Raw genomic sequence first — 25869 nt, 5'->3', positions numbered from 1 at the left:
TCTATCCTTTAGCGTATATTTGATTTCTGTGCTTGTTGAGCAGTGATTTTCAGTTTCTTTGTGAGATGGAAAATGGTCCTTGAACAGCCCTTAGACAGACTGAAGTTAGACTTTGAGTCATTGCTTTGCAGAAAGATGAAGAAAGCGAACCGAAGCACAGCAGAAGTAAACAGAAGAGTGGGCTGCGATTTTACAGTTGTGTGTGTATACAGTATTAATGTGTGTTTGTTTGTCTAATCAGTGGTTGTCCTGTTTTCTGTGTATGCATGAGTGTTATCATTGCACAGCCAGTAGTGTTGCTGAGCGTTGTGCGAAAGATGCTCTCTAGCATGAAAGTGTGAAGGACACGCGAGTGTGAAGCTGTGCTAAGCTTCGTCAAGGACTTGCTCGTTCACTTCTGAAACCCGTGAGTGTGTGTGTGTGTGTTGTGTGTGCCTTCAGCGTTCATATGCTGTTGTGTTGATACATATGCTAATGCAGTCTTCGGTCTTTAACAGTGATTGCAGTCTGTTTCACATTTAAAGATGTGTCATTGTACCCCATTATTTCAGTGACTGTTAAATGACTAAACACTGCAATATTCCTCATATTATGTATTAGTTTCTTTATGTATAAGTCAAATGATATGATATCATTATTTAAACACTACTAGGGATTTATTTAGCAAAATCATCAGATATGTTTTGGTTCACTCTCGGAAAGCAGTGTCTTTTCAGCTAATACTATGCAAACAGTCAAACTAACAAATAAACAGAGAGGTGCATCTTAGATTAGTGGTCAATAAACATTGAATATTCAATGGTGATTCTTAAATAGTATTTTTCCAGTGTTTAAGGGACACTGTAAAGTACTCTGACAATGCTTTCTTCATGATGCTGCAACACCAAATCTACAGAGGCCAGTGTTAGCCCGATTCTCAAAGAATAACCCTTTTGAGTTTATTCTTTTTAGTGGATCAAAAACATACAGCATAACTGCATTTTTTAAGAATAACTTGACAACATGGAAAAAGAAAAACTCTTTAGAGCTAGCAGTGATGGCTTGGGCTGCAGGAGTAACAATGATGCAGCACAATTGTGTGAAAGTGGTTTTATACAGCACTTCAGTAAGTTAATATTAAGTCAGTTATATTTTAGACAGAGTATTGCCACATTGTTTTTTACGGTCAATGAGAATCACAGAACCAATGCAACACCAAAAAACACACAGTAAAGGCCTTTTATTCCTGAATGATTCAGTGTTTTTGAACACATCGGTTGAGTGAATAATACAATGACTCACTCATAAAAACAGCTTTTAACAATGTAACGGTTGTATAAAAATACATCAAACAAAGCATACAAGGTTTAATTTTAAATATTTATTTAATATTTAATTTTTTGATTTACTGTTTTGCATTAATGTCAGTGCACCAAATACGTTTCTATTTTAAAATGTGTCATGCTTATTAACATGCTAACATTTACTCTAGTTAATGTTAGTGTCAACCTTTACTAACAAAAGCAAAAATTAAAAAGTTGTATTTTTATTAACTAATTTTAGATTAATAAACAGAAGACCAAAGAAATGTCCATAGATTTTAGAAAGTCACAGCAAAAAAATCGATACTTTCATCAATGGGGAGATCATTCAGGTCGTTACAAACTATAAATATCTTGGCATTGTACTGGACAACAAACTTAAATGGGACTCTTGGACTGATCTTTTGCACACTAAGACACAGCAAAGAATGTATTTCCTAAATAAACTGTTTGTTTTTAATGTCAATAACAAAATGCTTCAGATGTTTTATACTGCTTTTATTGAAAGTGTTTTAACGTGCTGTATCATTTGTTGGTTCGGAAATGCCACACAAGCACAGAAAAACATAATCAGAAAAACAGTCACTACTGCTAGCAAGCTACTTGGGATAACATTACCAAGCATCGAACACATTTACAAGGACAGAATGTTGAAAAAAGCCAATAACATTGTATGCGATCACACACACCCATTAGCATCCCATTTTAATTTACTACCATCTAGGCGTCGGTTTTGCCCACCTCTTATGACCAAGAACAGATCTAAATTTTCTTTTGTACCACAAGCCATTAAGGCCCTAAATCAATTAAAATAAGCTATCTGTCCAGCTGGCATGGTTAGACCCAAGGGTGTATAGTGTATTATAGTGTTTTTTTTTTGTTTGTTTTTTTTTTTATGTATTTTAGTGTTTTGTAATGCATTGTATTGTTTGTGTTATATGTTTGTCATGTAGTGCCTTGCGACTGCGCCGCAAACCCAATTGCCCCACGGGGACAATAAAGTTCTTCTACTAGATATTACTGTAGTGGATGTATTGCTCATTGTTAGTGTTAGCTAATGCATTACTATTGGGACCTTGCTGTAAACACACACACACACACACACACACACACACACACACACACATTTAAATTCTTTATTTGAATTAGAAGATAAGCATATATCATGGCATAATCCAAATTTGACAGAAAGGTGTACAACAGCAGCCAGTATCTCAGCCATTATGCACATTAAGGGTAAAGGTGGCACCTACGCCTCCATATATAGAGGCTACCAATCACTGCTGATACAGAGCAATATCTTGTCAGTTTTTTGGCCTTGTTCTTATGTAGTCCATAGATCTGCAGGCCTCTTACACACAACTTGTGCACATGGCCTAAACTACCAAAAATGAGGGCAATAACTTTACAGGAGTAGCCAGAGTTATTGAAAACATTGTACCATGGTTGATATTTCAACAGTTTTGAAGCATAGCAGGTGTCCATATAAGCATCAAAAGAGCAACCAATTTCTGTTATTGTAACAGCTTTGGTGTGTTCATTAATTACAACTATGTCAGGTGTATTTGGTAAGTGATTTATGGCAGTTTCCAATGTAGCGCACTGTTAGTGTGGGGGGGAGAACCAGTCTGTCTTGATCTTTTCGTTACAATGGATTGTGGTAAGGTTGACATAGTCTCTGAGCTCCTTCACTGAGAGTGCAACTATACGGTCGTGGCGCGCGATGTACAGTCCTTCGTAGGTGGAGCAGCCATTAAGGATGTGCGCGATCGTCTCTCTTTGCCGGCTGTGATGTTGCAGGCAGAACGGCTCATGTGCAGATGGAAACCATGTTGCTAGGTTGCTAGACTTTGTTGGTAGTACCTGAAGACAAGCTTTAATTGTGAATCTGTGGATGTCGTCTTGTAGGGCTGTGTTTTTCAGAACTGTGTGTGATACGTTATGGTCGGCACAGGGCAGGCAGGCCAGTTGTCCTTGTCGGCGTAGGCCTGTCCAGTGCTGTATCATGCGCAAATGGAAGTGATCGATTATTGTCCTTCTGATGTTTTGAGTGTCAAGGAGTTGAATGTTGTCGCCAGTTGTGATGGTTCCCTCTGCCGTGATGGTTGAATCCGTGAAAATGTTCTTGTTGACTTCCGCCGACTGTCCTGTCCACACACACACACACACACACACACACACACACACACAAAGATCTATGAAATAATGTGCGTTCAGGATCATGTTTCTGTTATCTGAAAGCAACCCAGTTACTCGTGAGATCAAGATCTCTTCCAGGTTGTGACTTCATTTCATTTTTGTTCATTTTGCACTTTTGTTTACCTGTGTCCACGTCCACTTTCTCAGCATCCATCATCTATTTTTAAAAAAACTATCTTCTCGATCTCCAGTGGAGATTGTGCTAATAATGGTGGGCTGTACGCTGACTGACACATCTAGGAACAGATTGTTGTGGCAGAGACGTGGGAGACTGTGAATATTGCAGTGTGAAGAAGAAGAAGCCAGGTGTGACCTCTCCGAGGAGCGACAACTAAACAAACACAAGCATCTGTGAGACGTTTGGATGCAGCCTACAGAAGTCTCAGCGTCTTGAAGTTTGCTTAAACAGAGTTACTTTGACTCTTTATTTTATTCCCACCATAACACTTAGCTGGGGATATCTTAGCACAGTTTCCAAGCAACTGTTATTTTTAGGCTAACTCTGATATCTAAGTCATGTTGGATAGTGATGAAAACCCATTATCCTTTTTTCTGCATAAATCAGTCATGTCTTAACAAGGACTTTTAAACTTAACTAATTAAAGAATAAAACAAATAGAAAGTTTAATTGTTTGTAAAAGGCCACTAATACATGTGTTGACAAGTATAACATTTCTCAGATCTGGTGCTGGTATTAATTGTTACCTGTTACAGCCAGAGTCTTCGACTAAGGTTGTCAAACCCTGTTAGTCATTTCTCAATATATGTGGACGTTTCAGACACAGAGGAGGACAAAAGCTTTAGTTTAACCTCTGTCTCGCTCCTGTTAAGCTATTCTTTCAATGTTACATAAGTCTGATCGTCATCACTGAGCTTTTGAGACATGGGAATAGCACTCTCACTCCCACGTCCACTCCATAGGGAGTTTGAGGATTCAATTTATAGACCGGCTGTCCTCAGAAAACATTGGGACACTTGTCTCTCCTCGTGTTATTGTTACATTAAAGGTGCTCGCTGTATTATTATTATTATTATTATTATCATTATTAAAATAAAAATTAATTCCTTTATTCAGCAAGGATGCATTAAATGCTATGATTGGTTGGTTTAATGGATTAAATGTCAAAAACAGATCACAATAGTAAAGTTGTTAACCTTGGGTAAGAATTGACAGGCTCTGCACAGTTAAAGGGGTGGTATAATGCCCTTTTCACAAGATGTAAAATCAGTCTCTGATGTCCCCAGAGTGTGTGTGTGAAGTTTTAGCTCAAAATACCCCACAGATATTTTTATAAAGCATGTTAAAATTGTCACTTTTTGAGGGTGAGCAAAATCACACCGTTTTGTGTCTGTCCCTTTAAATGCAAATGAGCTGCTGCTCCCGGCACAGGGGGCGGAGCTACAACAGCTTTTGTCCTTTTATATCACACACACATGCACTGAAAATGTCAAAAATTTTAGCCTTTTATGTTCAAACCGAGTCAGACAATGATGGAGAGACTCAAGAAGAAGTGACAACATGTAGAAGCAACAGGACATTTCTGAATGGTTAGCTGATGAATTTATGAAGCTGATGTGGAGTTATCTTCTAGTCATCGATTAGCATATTCTGTCATTATAATCTATAAACCGATTTCCCGGGGGCGGGGCTTATGTAAATTTTAGGGTTAGTGATGTCACTAACCCTGGAGGAATGTCCTGTAGTCCCTACCAGCCGTTTGGTGTAGTCCTTAAAAAGCAATTTCTGTAAAAGAAAATATCTGTATAAAGTGTTATCATAATAAACTACCTCTTTAAATCGGTCTGCTCTGTGTCAGAAAAATGTTCTTAGAAAGTCGTTGACAATTTTAGATGATACATCTCACACTTTGTAATCAGAATTTGATATCTTTCCTTTGGGAAGACGATACAGAGTCCTCAAGTGGAGAACTGTTAGAGCTTCTAGATCGTATGTGTCAAATGCAGTTTAAATACTCATTTGAAGCGTAAGGAGACTGGTGTTTTTCAAAGTTTTTTCTTTTCTTTTTTCGGTAACACTTTATTTTACAGTGTCCTTGTTACACATGTACTTAATATAGTAATAACAGTAAATTATGCATAATTACATGACTCTAACCCTCAACCAAACCCTAATACTACTCTAACCCTAATATTATTATTACTCAGTACTTAAATAAATATATAATTACACTGTGACAATGACACCTTAAAATAAACTGTAACCCTTTTTTCTTCTCACATCGTAAAGTTGTGAGGAAAATGGAAGTACGCAAATACCCGAGTTGTTATGGTTCATGCATGTTTATGATGACTTGTGTTCTGTCCGTTTGCATGTTGATGCTGCAGATATTGCCCTGAGAAGGGACAAATAAAGAGTACTACTACTACTATTACCAAATTGCACAAAAGTGACAGTAAAAGCATTTGTTGCAATGTTATAAATAAAATAAAATATATTATTTTTATTCATCAGAAAAATCCTGGAATAAAGTTATCATAGTTATCACAAACATATAAAGCAGCACATCTGTTTTCAATATTGACAATAATAATAATCAGAAATGTTTCTTGAGCATCAAATCATCATATCAGAATGATTTCTGAAGGATCATGTGACACTGAAGACTGGAGTAATGATGCTGAAAATTCAGCTTTAAATCACAGGAATAAATGACACTTTACTAGATATGTACATAGAAAACATTGATTATGAATTGTAATAATATTTCACAACAGCAGTTTTTTTTTTGTTTGTATGTTTGATCAAATAAATGCATCCTTTGTGAGCGTAAAATACTCCTTTGGAAAATAATCTTACTGACCCCAAAACTTTGAACCATAGACTGTAAAATAAATATTATTGAGTAGTAGTGTATATCAAAGAAAGAGCGAACGCTTTTCTGATAACGGTGGATGGCGGGGTTTAGCGAGGGGTTCGTTTAAAGCTGAGACGGATCTGTATAATCATGTTCTTCTGTCTGTTCCCACAGGCTGTCCACAGAGTCCCATGAGCAAAGCCACGCTAACTCTGATCACCGTCTGCACGTGTGTGGTGGCGGTGGTGTACGGCACACAGTCCTGTCCGCTCTCCGTCAAGGTCACGCTCCACGTTCCCGAACACTTCATCGCTGACGGTGAGCATCTCCTGACAGTCACAGTGCGCATCTCTGCATATATCTGTAAAAGATGTGTAGGTAGTTATAGCCTTCGGTCTCAGGATATTTTCTCATTGTCGGTTCCAGTGGTGCGGACTGAACTGGGCAACAAGGCATTTAAAGGGATGGTTCGGAGTAAAATCAACCTAGGGTCCTTTGCACCATGACCTCGACCCAAACAACCCCCCAGAAGCTTTCTCTTCCCTTGGCTGAACATTATTAAAGTTAGAGCTTATTTAGAGACGTCTCCATTATAAAAATGGATGGCTGAGAACGTTCTGCAACTTAACACGGATAAAACAGAGGTGATGATTTTTGCCCCAGACAACATTACCCCTAAGATTAAGCAGGCCCTCGAGGGTCTATCATCCTCTGAACGCAGTGACATAAGAAATCTGGGTGTCATTTTTGACAGATCGATGTGTTTTAACAGTCATGTTAAGTCTGTGGTTCGCACCTGTTTTTTCCATCTCAGAAACATTTAGATCTATGGTTTCCAAAAAAGAGATGGAGATGCTTATTCATGCCTTTATTTCTATTTTTTATTTGTTATTGAATTTTTATGGAATCTGATGGCAGTAAAGTTGTGGAGTTGTACTAGGTTTGTACTTCTACAGTTGTTATTTTATTTGATTGTTGATTTTTATTACTGTCCAGCACTTTGTGACCCGTCCTTGTCTGTGAATGGTGCTATACAAATAAACTTTGCTTACTTACTTACTTCGATATCAGCCGGATGGCTTAGTGCAGGTGCTAATGGATCCAAGGTTGTATCTCGTAAATGACCCCACTAATAATGCCCAGAATGGCACCAAACTTCTACAGTAGTAAAACTAGGTTATGTACGAGGCATTGGAAAGTACATCAGGAGTTTATTTAAGTAACACTTGCCTGACGGCTAATGCTACCGCTAACCCGGACGTCGAGGTCACTTCAGTGGTTTGGGAAAAGCACGTAAAAGTCCTGGCAGAAAGCGATGCATTAGGACGTATCCTTTCTTTCTTGGTAAAATAAAGTTTATAATAGTCTCACAAAACCTTTTAACAATGTCATGAACTTTACTTTAACGCCATTAGGAAGCTCTTACTGCATTACAGTAGATTCACTTCAGCAAGACAAAAACATCTTTATATGTGAACAAAAGACTAAATTAAATTACCCACTTCTCTTCAGAAGACTTGGAATACACAGCTCGATGCATGTGGGTTTATTATACGATCTCTTTGTGAATGTTTTGAAGCATCAGAGTTTTGGGTGAATAGACTTTCATTGGAAGGTCAGAAATGCCTCGGACTCCATTAAAAAGAGCTTCATTTGTGTCTCCGAAGATGAATGAAAGTCTTACGGGTTTGGAACGACGTGGGAGTGAGTAACTGATGAAAGAATTTTCATTTTTAAGTCAAGTCAAGTCAGCTTCATTTATATAGTGCTTTTACAGTTTTTTTTCAATTGCTTACACACTAAAATTAAAACTTTCCCACAATTAGCAAAACCTTACACTCAAGGAGCAAAACACCGGCTTAGATTTGCACAACTGTAAGCACATTGTCAGCTTCGCACTTTTTGCAAAAAGTGATTTGCAAAACACTAAACACACTTGCATGCATTTGACACAAAAATGCATCATGATGTCATTTCCTTGCAATTTCAAAGCAAAGGCTTTCAAATGAACGCACCCATGAACCAATTGGTTAAACACAGCCACCATATGTGCACACACACTGGTGCTTAATTGTAGACACACCAATCAGGTTTACGCGCTATAAAAAGGCAACAGGTAAGTTCACCTGTCTTCAACAAATACTGTAAAACTGTATGAAAACTGGAAAATGTTTTGTTATGAATGTTTTGTTGAAATGTTCAGTATTGACTGACTTGAGTACATGAAAATAAATAACTATTTTCATAAGTCTGCACAATTCGTGTCATGTGGTGTTGGTGAATTTATTTTGACACTTTCTCTGTGTAAATGCTAAAAGTGTTTTAGGTTGAGCACAGGAGCGTTTAACTGATTCAAACACAATCAGACCATATGATGGTTGTGTTTATGTTATGACAACAAAATAAGGTTTTTATTATAGTTTTGACAAAAGTGTTCCATTTTGCAAATGATCTGAGGTGTTGTGCTACTTTGGTGTAGTGTTGTGCTAATTGTGTGTAGGGGTTTGAAAACCCGGGCCTTGTTTACAAGATTGTGCTTAAGCAATTGAAAAATACTGTAACAATGTAGATTGTTCCAAAGCGGCTTTACAGTGATAATAGGAAATTAAAGTAACAGAGATTTATTGGCTTTACAGCAGCTCTAGAATAAAGTTATTGTCCAGCTAAAGTTAGTTTTGACTGATTCACTTTCGTCGCAGAGATCATTAGTGTCATGGAATGGGGAAATACAAAAGGTGCGAGGACTCAAGTGCAGAGAATAAGAATTTATTAATAAAAGAAAGGCTAAACACAAAACAAAACCCACGAGGGGGAAAACACAACTAACAAATATTACAACCGAAAACAGAACATGAACTTACTAGGGAATCAAAGGGAACAGGAAACATAAGACAACGAACCAACACAGACTGCAAACAAGAGGGGACTTATAAAGGGAACAAATCAAGAGGGAACAGGTGGAACAAATTAACCAATGATCAGATAACAAGATGGGAGGGGCTAGACAATAGACACGAGCACATGGCCCAAAATAACAAAACACCCATGTGCAGCACAAGACAGGACAGGCATGTGACATTACCCCCTCCCTACGGAGCGGCTACCAGACGCTCCATCAGACCAGGGCGGGACGGGAGGGACAGACCAGGGCGGGACGGGAGGGACAGACCAGGGAGGGACGGGAGGGACAGACCAGGGTGGAGACAGTCCACCGGGCGGCCAGGGCGGAGCTGACAGTCCAACGGGCGGCCAGGGCGGAGCAGACAGTCTATCTGGCGGCCAGAACGGAGATGACAGTTTATCGGGCGGCCAGGGCGGAGACTCTCCCTCAGGCGGCCAGGACGGAGCGGGCAGTTCATCGGGCGGCCAGGGTGGAGACTTTCCCTCGGGCGGCCACGGCGGAGACGACCCCTCGGGCGGCCACGGTGGAGACGACCCCTCGGGCGGCCATGGCACTGGAACAGACACCGGCTCAGGAACTGGAACAGACCCCAGCTCAGGAACTGGAACCGACACTACCGGCTCAGGAACTGGAACAGACCCCACCAGCTCAGGAACAGACACCACCGGCTCAGACACCACGGGCTCAGGAACAGACACCACCGGCTCAGGTTCAGGAACAGACACCACGGGCTCAGGTTCAGGAACAGACACCACCGGCTCAGGTTCAGGAACAGACACCACGGGCTCAGGAACAGACACCACCGGCTCAGGTTCAGGAACAGACACTGGCTCAGGTTCAGGAACAGACACTGGCTCCGGCTCAGGAACAGACACCAGCTCCGGCTCAGGAACAGACACCAGCTCCGGCTCAGGAACAGACACAGGCTCAGGAACAGACACAGGCTCAGGAACAGACACAGGCTCAGGAACAGGCTCCGGCTCAGGAACAGACACCAGCTCAGGAACAGACACTGGCTCCGGCTCAGGAACAGGCACAGGAACAGACGCTGGCTCCGGCTCAGGAACAGACGCTGGCTCCGGCTCAGGAACAGACGCTGGCTCCGGCTCAGGAACAGACGCTGGCTCCGGCTCAGGAACAGACGCTGGCTCCGGCTCAGGAACAGACGCTGGCTCCGGCTCAGGAACAGACGCTGGCTCCGGCTCAGGAACAGACGCTGGCTCCGGCTCAGGAACAGACGCTGGCTCCGGCTCAGGAACAGACGCTGGCTCCGGCTCAGGAACAGACGCTGGCTCCGGCTCAGGAACAGACGCTGGCTCCGGCTCAGGAACAGACGCTGGCTCCGGCTCCGGCTCAGGAACAGACGCTGGCGCTGGCTCCGGCTCAGGAACAGACGCTGGCTCCGGCTCAGGAACAGACGCTGGCTCCGGCTCAGGAACAGACGCTGGCTCCGGCTCAGGAACAGACGCTGGCTCCGGCTCAGGAACAGACGCTGGCTCCGGTTCAGGAACAGACGCTGGCTCCGGCTCAGGAACAGACGCTGGCTCCGGCTCAGGAACAGACACTGGCTCAGGAACAGACACCACTGGCTCCGGCTCAGGAACAGGAACAGACACCACCGGCTCAGGAACAGGCACCACCGGCTCAGGAACAGACACAGGCTCGACAGCGGCCATCTTGTCAGGGGACACAGGCTCGGCAAACGTGACCTGAACACTCTCGGCGGCGCCCCACTTGTCCGAAGACACAGGCTCAGCAGGCGTGACGTGAACAGGCTCGGTGGTGGCCATCTTGTCCGAAGACACAGGCTCGGCAGGTGTGACGTGAACAGGCTCGGCGACGGCCATCTTGTCCGAAGACACAGGCTCGGCAGGCGTGACGTGAACAGGCTCGGCGGCGGCCATTCTGTCCGAAAACACAGACTCGGCGGTGACCATCTTGTCCGAAGACACAGGCTCGGCAGACGTGACGTGAACAGTCTCGGCGGCAGCCATCTTGTCCGAAGACACAGGCTCGGCAGGCGTGACATGAACAGGCTCAGCTGCGGCCATCTTGACGGAAGACACAGGCTCGGCAGACGTGACGTGAACATTCCTGGGAATATCTAGGATCTTGACTAGCGTCGAAAAATAATCCAACAACGTTTCAGCAGGCGTCTTGTCAGGGGACACAGGCTCTGCGGCGGCCATCTTGTCCGGTGACACAGGCTCGGCAAACGTGACGTGAACAGGCTCTGGCTGTGCAGACGTGACATGAACAGTCTCTGGCTGGGCAGACGTGACGTGAACAGTTACGGAGGGAGCCTTTCTCCTCCTCCTGTGTTTTGGAGCTACCGGACTCTGGATCACCGGCACTGGGACCACCGGCACTGGGACCACCGGCACTGGGACCACCGGCACTGGGACCACCGGCACTGGGACCACCGGCACTGGGACCACCGGAACAGACACGGAGGAGGTCTTCCTTCTCCTCCTCTGTCTCCGATGGCAATGTGCAGGTTCTGAGCTAGGCGGAATCAGCGGCGAATGGGGCTCTGGGCTGAACGGAACCAGTGGCGAATGGGACCCTGGGCTGGACATCACCAACCCAGGGTCGAAGAGGGGCCAGAGTGGAGAGTGGTGTCGGGACTCCTCTCGACCACCTCCTCTACTGCGGCCTCCACGGGTCCCGCGAAATATGACCAACCGGGTTCCCAAAAAAGACTGTCCTCTCTCCCGCTCGGTGACTGGGGAAGAGACACTGTCGGACATGCTGCTGGATGAGTGAGCTCTTCTGCTGAGTCCTCAATGGGTTGGTTCGTTCTGTCACGGAATGGGGAAATACAAAAGGTGCGAGGACTCAAGTGCAGAGAATAAGAATTTATTAATAAAAGAAAGGCTAAACACAAAACAAAACCCACGAGGGGGAAAACACAACTAACAAATATTACAACCGAAAACAGAACATGAACTTACTAGGGAATCAAAGGGAACAGGAAACATAAGACAACGAACCAACACAGACTGCAAACAAGAGGGGACTTATAAAGGGAACAAATCAAGAGGGAACAGGTGGAACAAATTAACCAATGATCAGATAACAAGATGGGAGGGGCTAGACAATAGACACGAGCACATGGCCCAAAATAACAAAACACCCATGTGCAGCACAAGACAGGACAGGCATGTGACAATTAGTCATTAACTTAGGGGCCGCTAACACGACACCGTGAAAACAGAAACTCTTAAGTTCTCTCCGCGCAAACTTTAAAAACGCGAACCCGTGAGATGATGCCGTGCACAAGCGTGTTTTAGATAAACTAACCTTTTAAACTTTTATAAGAAAACAAAGATATCTTGTCTCAGCGATTCTGCAGAATGGTGAGGGTTTGAGAGAGAGCAGAGGTCAGACGACACTGAAGAGCATCTTCTGTCCTCCAGAAACCTCCAGTTAAAGCCATGTGATGCTGATGCTGCAGTCCAGAGATCCTGGACCATCTGTCAGAGATGCTGTCAGCTGGTCTAACCCTCAGAGAGCAAACATGACCGAAACACACACACACACACACACACACACACACACACATACATACAGAACTGTTTATAAAAGCTGTGAGATGATCTGTCTGCGAGACACGTATATATTTTGAATCTGTCTTTAATAATAGTGAGAATAGTGAGACTGCAGGTGCTTGTATTGAGATGACCTAAATTGCAGATAACACCTGGGCGCCATATTGCTACTGTGTGTGTGTCATATATTATTACCGTGTAATAGTTTCTTTTACCTGCTTGCTGGACCCTTATTATGATTATGATTAATTTGTTGAAAGACTGGAGCTGCGCACACACAGATAAATATTAGAATATACTGTACAGTATATATGAATATATTAGTGAATACATAATCATATACTTCTATTGTTTTCTACTGGTTTAATGATAGTGTCGTTTGTATCCCAAACTGCTAAACAAACCCTTACAGGATTCAAATACAAACATGATCTGGCTGATTTATGAGCCTTTTCATTTGCTAGGACACACACACACACACACACACACACACACACACACACACACACACACACACACACACACTGAAACCCCCAATAATTTGTCACACTCATTTCAGACATAGTTCACTGCTCTTAGCTGTATATTTAGCTTATGCAATAGCCTTCCTGTTTATGAGGATTATAAACTGTAAATGTAAAAAAGGACAATAAAGTAAAATGCATGGCACATTTTGAGTGCATCCATTTGAATTATATTTATGGTATTCATAAAAAAATAAAATAACATAAAAACTGGCACTGTATATATGGCATTAGCACTGCTTGGCTGTTAATAATGTGCTTTATTAGGGATGGGCGATATTGAATTTTGCAGCCCTTTGATGGTTTATGATGCCTGATGTGCCACAAATAATTACTTCAAAACAAATATCAAAGTTTACTGACTAATAAAACAAAATAAATATTTAAAATAAAGGTATAGTGTGTGTCTCACACACACACACACACACACACAATGGCCCTATCTTGCAGAGATCCACCCAGAAAGTTACTTGCGTTTCAGATCGTTAAAATAGGGCCCAATATGGATAAAAGTATTGGGACACATCTCTTAATTCTTGAGTTCAGCTGAACTGAATTCAGACCCATTGCCACAGGTGTAAAAAAGCAAACACCTGGCCACGCAGACTGCATCTACAAACATGTGTGCAAAAAAAGGTGCTTCTGAAGAGCTCAGTGAAATCAAGCGTGTTACAGTGATAGGATGCCACCTTTGCAATAAGTCAGTTCGTGAAATTTCATCCCTGCTAGATATTCCCCTGTCCACTGTAAGTGGGATTATTGAAAAGTGGAAGTGTTTAGGAACCGCAGCAACTCAGCCTGAAAGCAGACGTCCACGTAGACTCACAGGGTGAGCCGGTCACTGTGTGCTGACTCTGAGGCACATGGTGCGTATTACTCGCCAAGTAATTCCACAGCCGAAGAGCGCCAAACCTCCACTGGCATTAATATCAGCACGGATACTGTGCGGCGGGAGCTTCGTGGAATGGGTTTCCATGGCTGAGCAGCTTCATGCAAGTCTCACATCACCAAGTACAATGATAAGCATCAGATGGAGTGGTGTAAGGCTGCGTTCACACTTGGCATTAACATGCGACCTGTATCCGGATGTTGTCCACATACACATTGAAAAGACAAGTGTAAACGCGCTTCTGATGGGAATGTTATCCGATCAGCGTGTCCAGGTTCGGAGGGAGTCGAGGACGCGTTGTGATCGGATCTCAGTGTAATGTAAACGCAGTCCAGCCGTCGTGTCTGCATTCACAGGTGGACGTCACACAAACATGTCGTTATTCCCCTCCTCTCTCCGGAACTGAGAGCTGTGTGGTTTTGCGAAGTACATTCAAGTTGCAGAACCATTCATTTTCTGTAAAGAACGCGCATTTTTCCCACCACAACTGGCAACGTACTCGGACCCATACGTTTCTCTGTACCGTTTCCGTTACGGCATCTATCCACATTATTAGCACTTGCTAATTATTAATTACCTGCACATTATTAGAACTTCATCCTCCTCATTTTGCGAGATTTGTAAAATGTCCCCCGACTGAAAACTGTTTTTAAAAGAAAACCCAACACTTCAAGTCGACTTTGGGTTCCACTATATTTCGAGTCCGCTTTAGACATTCTACTAACTATAAGTAACTTTGCAACAACATGTCAACTAACTCTCATTAGAGTATTAGTAGACTGTCAGTAGACTGTTAGGTGTTAGGTTTTGGGTTACTAGAATAAGTTGAATTGTAGTTGCCAAGTTACTTATAGTCAGTAGAATATCTGTTGGTGGAGCATCACAATAAAGTGTTAGCAGATATTAAGCAGACAGTCTACTAATAATCTAATGATAGTTAGTTGACATGTAGTTGCAAAGTTACTTATAGTTAGTAGAATGTCTAAAGTGGACTATCAAAATAAAGCGTTACCCGACTTTGCACCGGATCCATCCTTTTTTCCTTATCTTTTTTTCTTTTTTGTTCTGCGGGAATGCGAGATCCGATCTGTTATCCAGATACAGAAGCCACTTGATGTGGACAGGTGTAAACACACCGTGTGCTGATTGGCTTATGATCCGATCTGCTTGATCAGATCACGGTGATCACATGTTAATGCCAAGTGTAAACGCAGCCTTAAAAACAGGGAAAACATGTTCTTTGGAGGGAAGAGTGACATGTCTGTGTTTGACAGTCTGATGGGTGAGTCTGGGTTTGGCGGATGCCAGGAGAACATGGAGGGGGGATTATGGTGTGGGGTTGTCTTTCAGTGGTTGGGCTAGACCTCTTACTTCAAGTGAAGGGAAATCTTAATGCTTCAGCATACCAAGACATTTTGGACAATGCTATGCTTCCAGCTTAGTGGGAAGAGTTTAGGGAATACCCTTTTTATTCCAGCATGACCGAGCCCCAGTGCATTATAACTGATGACACAAGTGAACTGACTGATCCCAATTATTTCAATACGGTTTAAATCAGTGTTAAATCTTTGTTAAAAATCTCATACTCACAAGTCCTGACACAAGGACGAACTGTGAATCTAGACTAATAATACCATATTTAGGAAACTCTTAGGTTGCACTTTATTTTGATTGTCCACTTTAGACAATTTACTAACTATAAGTATCTTTACAACTACAACTAAAGGCGCACCAGGGTAAAAGGCGGCTTTGTATTCTGTGCTTATTTGATCTAATATTTGATGTTTTTTAAAAGGTTGTAGATTTAAGTTGCAAATGAGAATCGCTAAAATTATTGAATGAGACAAAGGTCTTGTAAATGATTTTCAGTTTTGTTTAAGGTAATCAAAGCTACAGTTTTTCAATAATGGAAGAATATGTAAAAGTATGGTATTTGGGGTAAAAGGCGCCCCTGCTGTCGGGACGAACGGCACAATAATTAACAATAATAAACAGCCGGCTGACTTTTCCATTTGCTGACATGGTTAGATTCACATGGGAAATAAATATCAAATATTAAGTTGGGTGTCTATCTTAGAGATAATCACCATATTTATAATGAAACCTTCATTTAAAAAAATATGATATTAATATTTTCATATAACACAATATAATGTATTGTTACAAATATAAATATGTTAAATTATTATGGGATCTCCTTCAATGCTTTCAGAATCTTTACTTTTTAAAATAATTTTCTGTATTTTTAAAACATTTTTATATTAACATTTTAGTGACAGTATATTTATTGAACACAAATGAATTGTTTTATTTAGCTAGACGTTGCTCTCGCTGCTTCTCCTCATATTGGCGTGTAAAGTTCAGGCACAAACGCTGGCACGCTGTGTTAAACCCCTGTGTCTCTGTGCAGCTTCTGGCAGGCGTCCACACGTCCCGCTCAGCCTCTGGTCTCGGGTTTAAGACGACAAAGAGGATTATGAAGCAGCAAAGCAATTTCATTTAAGTCGCCCTTATCTTTGGGAAGTGCTGAATTCACACATTAGCAGAACAGGACAGGTGTAGAGAGATGATGGACACAGAGAGAAGGGGGAACACATTTATAAACAGGGTTTAATTGTGCTTTGGGGAGAGATCTGAGCTTTGACAGCGATGTTATTGAAGAGCAGTGACATCCTACGTTGTGTCCGTTCTTGTTCAGTGTTTGTGTGATGGAGGACTCATAAACACTAGTCTTAGTCACTGTAAGAGAGGCCTGGAGATCTTTAGATGTTTCAAGAGATTCTGACCTGGTTTTAATGTGAATTTAATGTTGGACGGTCACTTTATCCTCAAGTTTGAGCTCCATGTTCTCATTATATCATTATATATTAGCCATAAAAGTCTGATGCTTCAAATATGAAAGACAACTACAAAAAAAAAAAAAAAAAAACATATGCATACTTTTTTCTTGTATGGAAATGAGCAGCTTGTTCATATATATATATATATATATAAACATGATTTCTAAGAAAATCCAATTTTAACCTTTCTACTTCAAAATGTCACTTTTAATTCAAAGTGTTATTTGCAGTTTCTTTATAATTGTTTGTGAAATTTACGAATGAAAATAGTTTAAATGTAAATCTTACACCATGGTTATTTTATTTTTGTGTAGGACATGTTAGGAATGTGGTTATTGATGGTCATGTGAAAAGGATCTTAAGATAAATGTGAAACTTTCTTCTTTTTCTTTTTCTTTTTTGATATAGGAAGCAGTTTTGTAGTAAGCATGGGCAGTTATCTGGACATCTCCAACTGGTTAAATCCAGCCAAACTGACCCTGTACTACCAGACCAACACCTCTACCCAGTGGGTGAGAGATTACTGCGGTCAGAGGACGACTGACCCCTGTGAACAGCTCTGTGACCAGGACACTGGTGAGTCAACACACACACACACACACACACACACACACACATGCACTGGGTCTTCATGTTTTATGGGAACATTCCATTGACCTAATGTTACTGTACAAACTGTATATTCTCTCCCCTTACACTAACCCGACCCATAAACCCATCACACAAAGTGCATTTTTACATTTTCATAAAGCATCACTTATTTATAAGCTGTTTTCCTCATGGGGACCAAAAAACAATTCCCCACAAGGACAACAATTTCGGATATTGCCATCTTTGTGGTACTATCCTGCTGAAGAAAGTGAAAAAAAAAGCTAAACCACTGTAAAAAGTGGTAACCTGCAATTGTTACGTTAAAAAGAAATGATCTTATTCTTAAAGGGGTGGTATAATGCCCTTTTCACAAGATGTAAAATCAGTCTCTGATGTCCCCAGAGTGTGTGAAGTTTTAGCTGAAAATACCCCACAGATATTTTTATATAGCATGTTAAAACTGTCCATTTTTGAGGGTGAGCAAAAACACACTGTTTTGTGTCTGTTCCTTTAAATGCAAATGAGCTGCTGCTCCCGGCACAGGGGGTGGAGCTTCAACAACTTGTGTCCTTTTACCTCACACACACATGCACTGAAAATGTCACAAACTTTTAGCCTTTTATGTTCAAACCGGAGTCAGACAATGATGGAGAGACTCGAGAAGTGACAACATGTAGAAGCAACAGGACATTTCTGAATGGTTAGTTGATGAATTTATGAAGCTGATGTGTAGTTATCTTCTAGTCATTGATTAGCATATTATGTCAGGATAATCTATAAATCGTGTTCAGGGGGCGGGGTTTATGTAAATTATAGGGTTGGTGATGTCACTGGCCCGGGAGGAATGTGGTGTAGTCTCTACCAGCCGTTTGTTGTAGTCCTTAAAAAGCGATTTCTGTAAAAGCAAAAATCTCCCTTTGCTTTGAACTTTGAGCGTCGTAACTTTGCAGATGTTGTTTATGCTCAAACAGCAACACTACACACTAACTTAAAGTCAGAAAAGTGAAATCATAATCAACCACCCCTTTAAATTTACTTTTGTTGGTGTAACCAAATATATTTAGGTTGATTTTGTAATGTGAAATACAATTTCGATTTAATTGAATTTAGCCTGGTAATAGCTGGTTAAGCATGCTGGTTTTAGACACTCCTTTAGACGACCAACCAACTGAAACCATCTTTGCCAGGCTGGGAGACCCATAGACAGTAAAAGAAATGGACACAGCGACCCCATTGGATTCAACGGAGACAAAGTGAAGCCCATTAGAAACTTTTACTTCCTGGGGGTCCAGCGTACTGCGCAGACTCAAACTGAGCTCGACGACGTAGATGTGACGTGAGCAAACCGTCTGTCTTCTAGTGGCTGTGCCAAGATCAATCTGAATCATTACCTTCCGAAACTCGCAGAGACGGAGAGCGTGAGTAGGAGCTGTCCATGATCTTGGAGCAGGAGAAACTTTTTGTAGGTGTTCTGATTAATTACTTTGTCATTTTGCCTCGACGTCCTCCCGATTGCTCGCGAGCTTCTCTTCCTGTCCATACGGTAATTTCCTACTGTGCGACAGAGAGTCGCGTGGCTGTGACGCAATCGTTAGCCTACTTTTACAAAAACTGCTTCTACAGGGCCATAACGTAAGCTACAAGGTAATGGAGCCTTTTATACATTTTCGTGTTTCTTTAGAAATAAATAATGGACAAATGGAGTCTTTAAACGCCTCAGATGTGAAGTTATTCGCTGTCAAAGTGACGCCAAAATGAATGGGAGTCAATGGGATGCTAACTGCAGGTGGGGTTCCGTTAGCCAATGGCGGCGTCCGGGGGTGCTTCAAAATAATACAAATCGCTGCACCCTTGGGGAGACCAGTCTGACCAAATTAAACCAGCTACATCCAGATTAAACCAGTTGAGACCAGACAACCAGGTGTTTTTTGTTTGTTTTTTTGTTGGCCGGCTTAACCCTGCTTAGCTTCAGTGTGAATGCAGTCAAAAGCTTCAGGTTGGGATCTGTTGGCTGTTAAAGAAGGTCTTCTCTAGTTTTCCAGTCTTCCAAAACAGAAGTGTTTTTTTTACAAGAGTAAAGGATATTGAAAAATGATTGAGCCATTTATATTGTATAGAAAGCTAGAAAATTATATATTGTTTCTTCTTAAAATAAGCAATAAATTAATTAATATCTGCCAGTGTTAGAGAAGTGATCCAAAGTTATCATGCATAATTTAACAGAATGCATGTTAAAGCATGTTCTCAGCGCTGAAAAACAAATTAGTTGTAGAATTATCAAACAGAAATTGGCAATAAATTTCACAGATAATCACAAAGAAACTAATTTTCACATTGAATTAAATGTAAAATGTTTAAGTAGAAAGACTGAAATAGTAATTTCTTGTAAAACATACTTCAATAATCTTTGTTTTATTTATAACATCTTAAAATATGTTTTTATAGTTTGATGTGGAATAACCAGTAAAAAAAAAGAAAAAGAAAAAAAGAAAAAAAATACATGCATTAAAAAAAGTTGCCATCTGACACACACACACACACACACACACACACACACACACACACACACACACACACACACACACTTATGGGGAAATACATTTATTTATCATGACCTTCTGTGGTAATCTGGTGCTCACGGTCTCAGTCAGGTTGAGTCGGTTTGCAGGGCGTCAGTTTGATAAGCGTGCCGATGCCCGGGGATCATGGGAATAACACAAGCCCGCTGTGACGTCTCAGGCCCAGGGCTTACGAGCCTCACGCTTGACATTTACAGTTATTGTCAAGGAATCTGTCTTTGTAGCTGCTCTTTTGCAATATGGTCAAGAGCTGTAACACACAGTGCTCTTTAGACAGCGGGGGTAAACGTATACCGTCAATTTGATTGTGACACAGTGATTGACGAACACACAACATATTCCATAACAGCCTATTATTCACTGCCAAGACTGTGAGTTCTGTCACACTAGTCTCATGCGAAGACTTAATTGTCATGGTTATACATTTATAACAGCATTATAAAACAGCAAATTGTAAGTGCACAAGTTTATTTACTGTGAAAATGTTTCCCATTTGTTTATACACACTGAAATTCAATTATTATCTGTGGTAATGAGCAGCAGAAGCTTGTGTAGTTCAATCCGCAATATTCCTTTCATAGTTTGGCCTCAGCCATTGTAAATGTCTTTGAATACAGCTCTAGTTCATCATATAGGTCTGTTGCCTGCATTTATTTTTAAACACAGCACCATGAAAGCTCCGATCTTTAAGCCAGTGTTCTGTGACCTGACATTTAGATGCATTATCTACCTCTTCTTTCTCTCTTTTAACTGGGCTTACTCCTAAAGAAAAGGAGGGGACAATATGAGTGGTTCTGTATAGGAGTAAACCTGTATCGGATCATATCTCCTCTGCTTTTAGCACATACTGTAAAAGCCGCATGAAATCACTAATGCACCGTCACTGGTGATGCATTAACACACCTGAATGAACATTAAAGATTAGATTCATAAATGTGAAGGTGAATCTGGAAAACCAAAAGGAACAGCAAGTTAGAAAAGTGCTGCGTGTGCTAAACAAGGCATTTGAAAGACGGAAATAAAAACCAAATTATATTACCAAAGTGAAATACAATGTTATCTTAAAAACACAGATAGCCACAAACAAACAAAAATAGAAGTCTACAAATATATAATGGTATCACTTTATACTAAGGTCCATTTGTTAACACTGGTTAAATGCATTAACTAACATGAACTGGCAATACATGCATATAATTACTGATGCCATAAATAATGAATTAATACGTTTATTCAGCAAGGGCACATTAAATTGATCAACAGTGACCATAAACACATTTACCATGTTACAAAATATTAACTTCTGTTCTAGAGAATTTTCTATTCATTAAAAAAAATCCACAAATAATAATAATTGTTTTCAACATTGATAATAATCATAAATGTTTCTTGAGCAGCAAATCATCATATTAGAATGATTTATGAAGGATCATGTGACACTGAAGACTGGAGTAATGATGCTGAAAGATCACAAAATATTAAAATATAAAACAGTTGTTTTAAATTGTAATAAAATGTCACTTTATTTTTGATCAAATAAATGCATCAAAAATCTGAATTATTCCAAGCTTTTATATATTACAAGACTTGTTACCAATCTTTGGTCGAATACCTTTAGTAGTGCTGTCCTGCTAGTTGGCTGTAGTGCTTCTCGACGGTGTGACAAGGTGTGCCGTAGACTTCCGAATCGATCCGTGCAGGAATAGGAGCCTAGCAGAGGCGTGATGCGGGAGCACTTGAGGACGCTGACTATCAGTCAGGACTGCAGCGTTCTGGATGAGCAGCTGAGCTTTGATTGCATACGCTGGAGGCTGGCCAGTAATCAGTTTCATTAGTCCAGACGAGGGCATTACTGTCCCATGTGCCACCACAGTCCTTGCCGTCCTCCTCTGAGTGTTTCTGTTCCTGTAGAGCACGATGCCTACAGCACCAAGGTCATTGGTTTGATTGAACTGCAGCTCTGGTTGCCAATGTACTACTGTACAAAAAACAGTAACGGACCACTTACACTGAGCTTGAAGCACTTCCGTTTGGAAATAGTTCGTCTCACTTATTTCCGGTTATGTTTACTTTCAATGTACAGTGGTCAATGAATTGAACAAACGCCACCTAAAATGAGCGTCCGCAATAAGATTTAAAAAATTTGACAGGAGTGTGATGTTACGAGTACATTAGTTTAAGAACTACATTACCCAGCATGCCACACTAGTTAGGAGCATGTGCTGACGCCCGTCTAGGGTTGGGCCATGCGGGTAGCACTGTACTGTGGTGATGTGCAAGTTGTCTAGTAAAGATGAAAGACCATCTATCACGCCTCGTCTGCTTATTATAAGACTAAGCAAAACGACACAAGGGGAATGGATATTCTGATGTTTACTGTGTGTAGAATTTTCCAAACTCATCGGAACATGAAGTTTTAATCCAGCCCAAGCTGATCTGAGAAAGCAGCGGGTGTTATTTCGGCATTATTGCACCATTGTTTGTCTAAACTAGTGACCGCGGCGCTGAAGTGTGTGAGAACAGAGGAATAACATCAGCACGAACCACCAACATTTATTTATTTGGATTCAATATTTGAATCATTCTCTGTCATTTTTCGATGTCAATCTTGTTTATGCCCAAAATGCTCTAATATTCAAAGTAGTTGACTGTCATTGGCAGTGCACGAACATTCATTCATTCATTCATTCATTCAACTATTTTAAAAGACTGGAATAAACACCAGAGCACACAAGCAATCCTTTTAATAGTCAATTTCATTTAAAAATGTAAACCCAACAGGTATGAAATGTCAGAAAAAGAAAAACACTGTTAATGAGAAGACGAGCATATAGGACTGCGGCAGCTTAGTGGATAAATATATTTAGCCTATTTATTATTCAGAATGCACAGTTGGAAAGAAAATATATTTATAGGAACATTTCAGCAGGCTCAAGATAATTCATTCAGAGATCATTATTATATTTTAACCAATTGGCAGCCATAAAACATAGTGATAATGTGCATTCTCATGGATGAAGGTGCGCTGAACGCTGTAACCGGAAACTCCAGATCTGTACTAACTAGAGCGCGAGGTATTTGTGCAAGTAGTTTGTTAGAATCTAGTGTTGTTTGTGTTTGTGTGTGCTTTATAGTTTTATGATGTCACCATCCACCATTGGACTGATTTCACACATGCTTCACGACGCAATCCCGCAGAACGTTCCCACAGCGTCAATTGACGCCGCGCGAGTTCCCGCTTCAGGGAACCAAGGTTACAGTCGTAACCGTAAGTCGCGTTTTCCACCAGGAAACCCACAATTATTTAAAAAATAAGCTGAAATAATGCAGGTTGACATCTTCAACAGAAGCAAATACCATCGATTAACAACCTCGTAGCTCACAGTAGATCTGCCTTTAAATGTTTATTAAGTTATCATTAAAAATTATTGTCCCTGTGGAGAAAATGAATGGAGTTTTTACTTCTGGAACAGACCTATATATCTATATATCTATAATAGACCAGTGTGTAAAACTCTTGAATGTATTTTAAAGAGTCAATATTTTGAACTTCACAATTTTTTGAAAATCCAGAATTTAATTGAAGTGTTCATTGTCACAATTATAAACCCAATTATAAACTCCCACAGTGTTTCCAATTTTGTGTGCCATGTGCATCAGAATGCTTTTCTTACTTAGTATTAAGTATGATTAAGTAATCATCTTGTTTCCAGTCCAAATATCTAAAAATTCTTAAATCAAGATGCATCTACTAAAATGCCATCCAATATTATGTCTTGTTTTCTGGGTAAATAAATCAAAATTAAGTGAATCTTTGCTTAAAACAAGATGATTTTCCAAATGGGTAAGAAAAATAATAAATCTTTAACTGCTGGCCTAGTGTTCGCACCATTAAGTGGATCCATTAATTAGTTGAAATAACACCAGGTGCAGAGTATGTGCAGTTTGAAAAGCAGGACTGAATGTCTATAATGCTTGCAAACCTCTGCTGAAGCTGCGGATACTACTGTACAGTATATTCACACATTTTTTGAATGCATATATCTAGAGTGTATATTATAACCATAAAACAGTCTTGCATGTGCATGGAGTGCCATTCAATCACTCATGTATAACAGTGGCCGACCCTTGTTTGTGTGAGCAGATAAGCCTAGATTTATCACTGCACATTAGTCAGTGCCACACATGCACAATGGCAATCATTAATATTAGCAGAGTGTATAGCAATACACACACACACAGCCTATTAAATCAATCAACACATAGCGACACATGCATTAGACTTACTGGATCATGCCGTATTTATGATATTTAAATGACAAAAGAGGGCTTCTCAAAGGCAGCTGGAGTCAATGATTCGGAGAGCAATCAAAACTCTATTTAGGTTTTTTTGTGGAGTGATAGTCTAAAATCTTCGATTTGCCTGATGCTTTTTTCCGTATGTAAGCATTGAGGATGGTGCTGGAGCTGTCGAGATATTGTTATGTTAATGAGAGAGAGTTTTAATCTCTCCGGCTCAGTACAGAGAGCGATTCTGAGCTTAGCATCAGCTGAACGCTCGCTCGGCCAAGAGCCGATGCGTTCCTCTCTACATCTTGTACTAGTTGAGTCCCATCTCTATTTCATCTGCTCACTCAGCCATTTACACTAGACTCCAGGCTCGCCGAAATAATGTCTAATCAGAGCAGAAGCAGAATAAAGCGTGAGTTGACAGATGGAGCCGTCACTTGCCTCATTGTTGTAGTTTCTATATCTACCATGTATAGATGGTATTTTTGAGGGGTTTTTTTTGGCACATGTACATTTACTGTACAATGGGATTCTTTTTCGCTTTTCACTTTAGCCGTGTGTGCATGAAGACAGCAGATTCACCACAGTACAACAGCACGCAGTGGACAAAGAGCATGACGCAGATGTCTAAGGGATAAATGCACACTGTAAAAATCACTCAGATTAAATAGCAATTTATTTTGATAAAATACTGTGTTTTGCTTTGTTCTTATTACTGTTTATCTTATCTCTTTTTTGTCAGAAAACAAGACATTTAGGGGAAAAAAATTAAATAAATAATAATAAGGCTGAATTGCTGAATGTTTTGCGTGACGTCACAAATTCACCAATATGTCATCGATTTCCTCTCAGAACACAACTATTTGTTATGAAATAAAAGTTAAGCAGTTAAATCTAGTCATAACTTGAATCACATATAGCAGAATTGTTACTGTGTTCTGATCACTGGTCAGAATTTTACTGTGAAATCAATGCAGATTTTTTTTGATTTTTTTTTTTTTTTTTTTCAGAAGACAAAATTGAAATCCGAAAAAAAAAAAAAAAAAATACATCATATGGAATTGTGACTTCATTTACACGTATGCATTTGGCAGATGCTTTTATCCAAAGCGTCTTACATTGCATTTCAAGGTACACATTTAAGTTCTTATCAGTTCTTGCTTTCCTTGGGAATCGAACTCATGACCTTGGTGTTGCAAGTGTCAACACTCTTAAAATTCTCAAAATTACTTATTTAAATGTTACAGAAACACCAGCGATTTCAAAGCGTGTTTTTGAGACTGTCTTTGGTTCACTGCAGTTTTAAGGAGGAAATACTCAGCAATGGCGTCGACTTATGAATTTACACATGGTTTGTTTTAAAGCGTATTAAAAACACCACATAGAC

The 25869-nt window shown here is 40.6% G+C and overlaps 1 protein-coding gene across 1 annotated transcript in view; it reads left to right on the top strand.

The window, feature by feature from the left end:
- The window catches only part of astn2 (astrotactin 2), a 455595-nt gene that overhangs the window by 217625 nt on the left and 212101 nt on the right, over positions 1-25869 (top strand). Inside the window, exons 6-7 of the mRNA XM_081365202.1 lie at positions 6491-6634; positions 17431-17598. Of these exons, the coding sequence (XP_081221328.1) occupies positions 6491-6634; positions 17431-17598 (312 nt within the window). The remainder of the gene's footprint in view (positions 1-6490; positions 6635-17430; positions 17599-25869) is intronic.

The sequence above is a fragment of the Scardinius erythrophthalmus genome, assembly GCF_964197995.2.
Source record: "Scardinius erythrophthalmus genome assembly, chromosome: 5".
In the NCBI taxonomy this organism is placed as follows: Eukaryota; Metazoa; Chordata; class Actinopteri; order Cypriniformes; family Leuciscidae; genus Scardinius; species Scardinius erythrophthalmus.
Note: the sequence above shows the minus strand (reverse complement) of the source record. Positions and strands in the feature narration are given on the sequence as shown.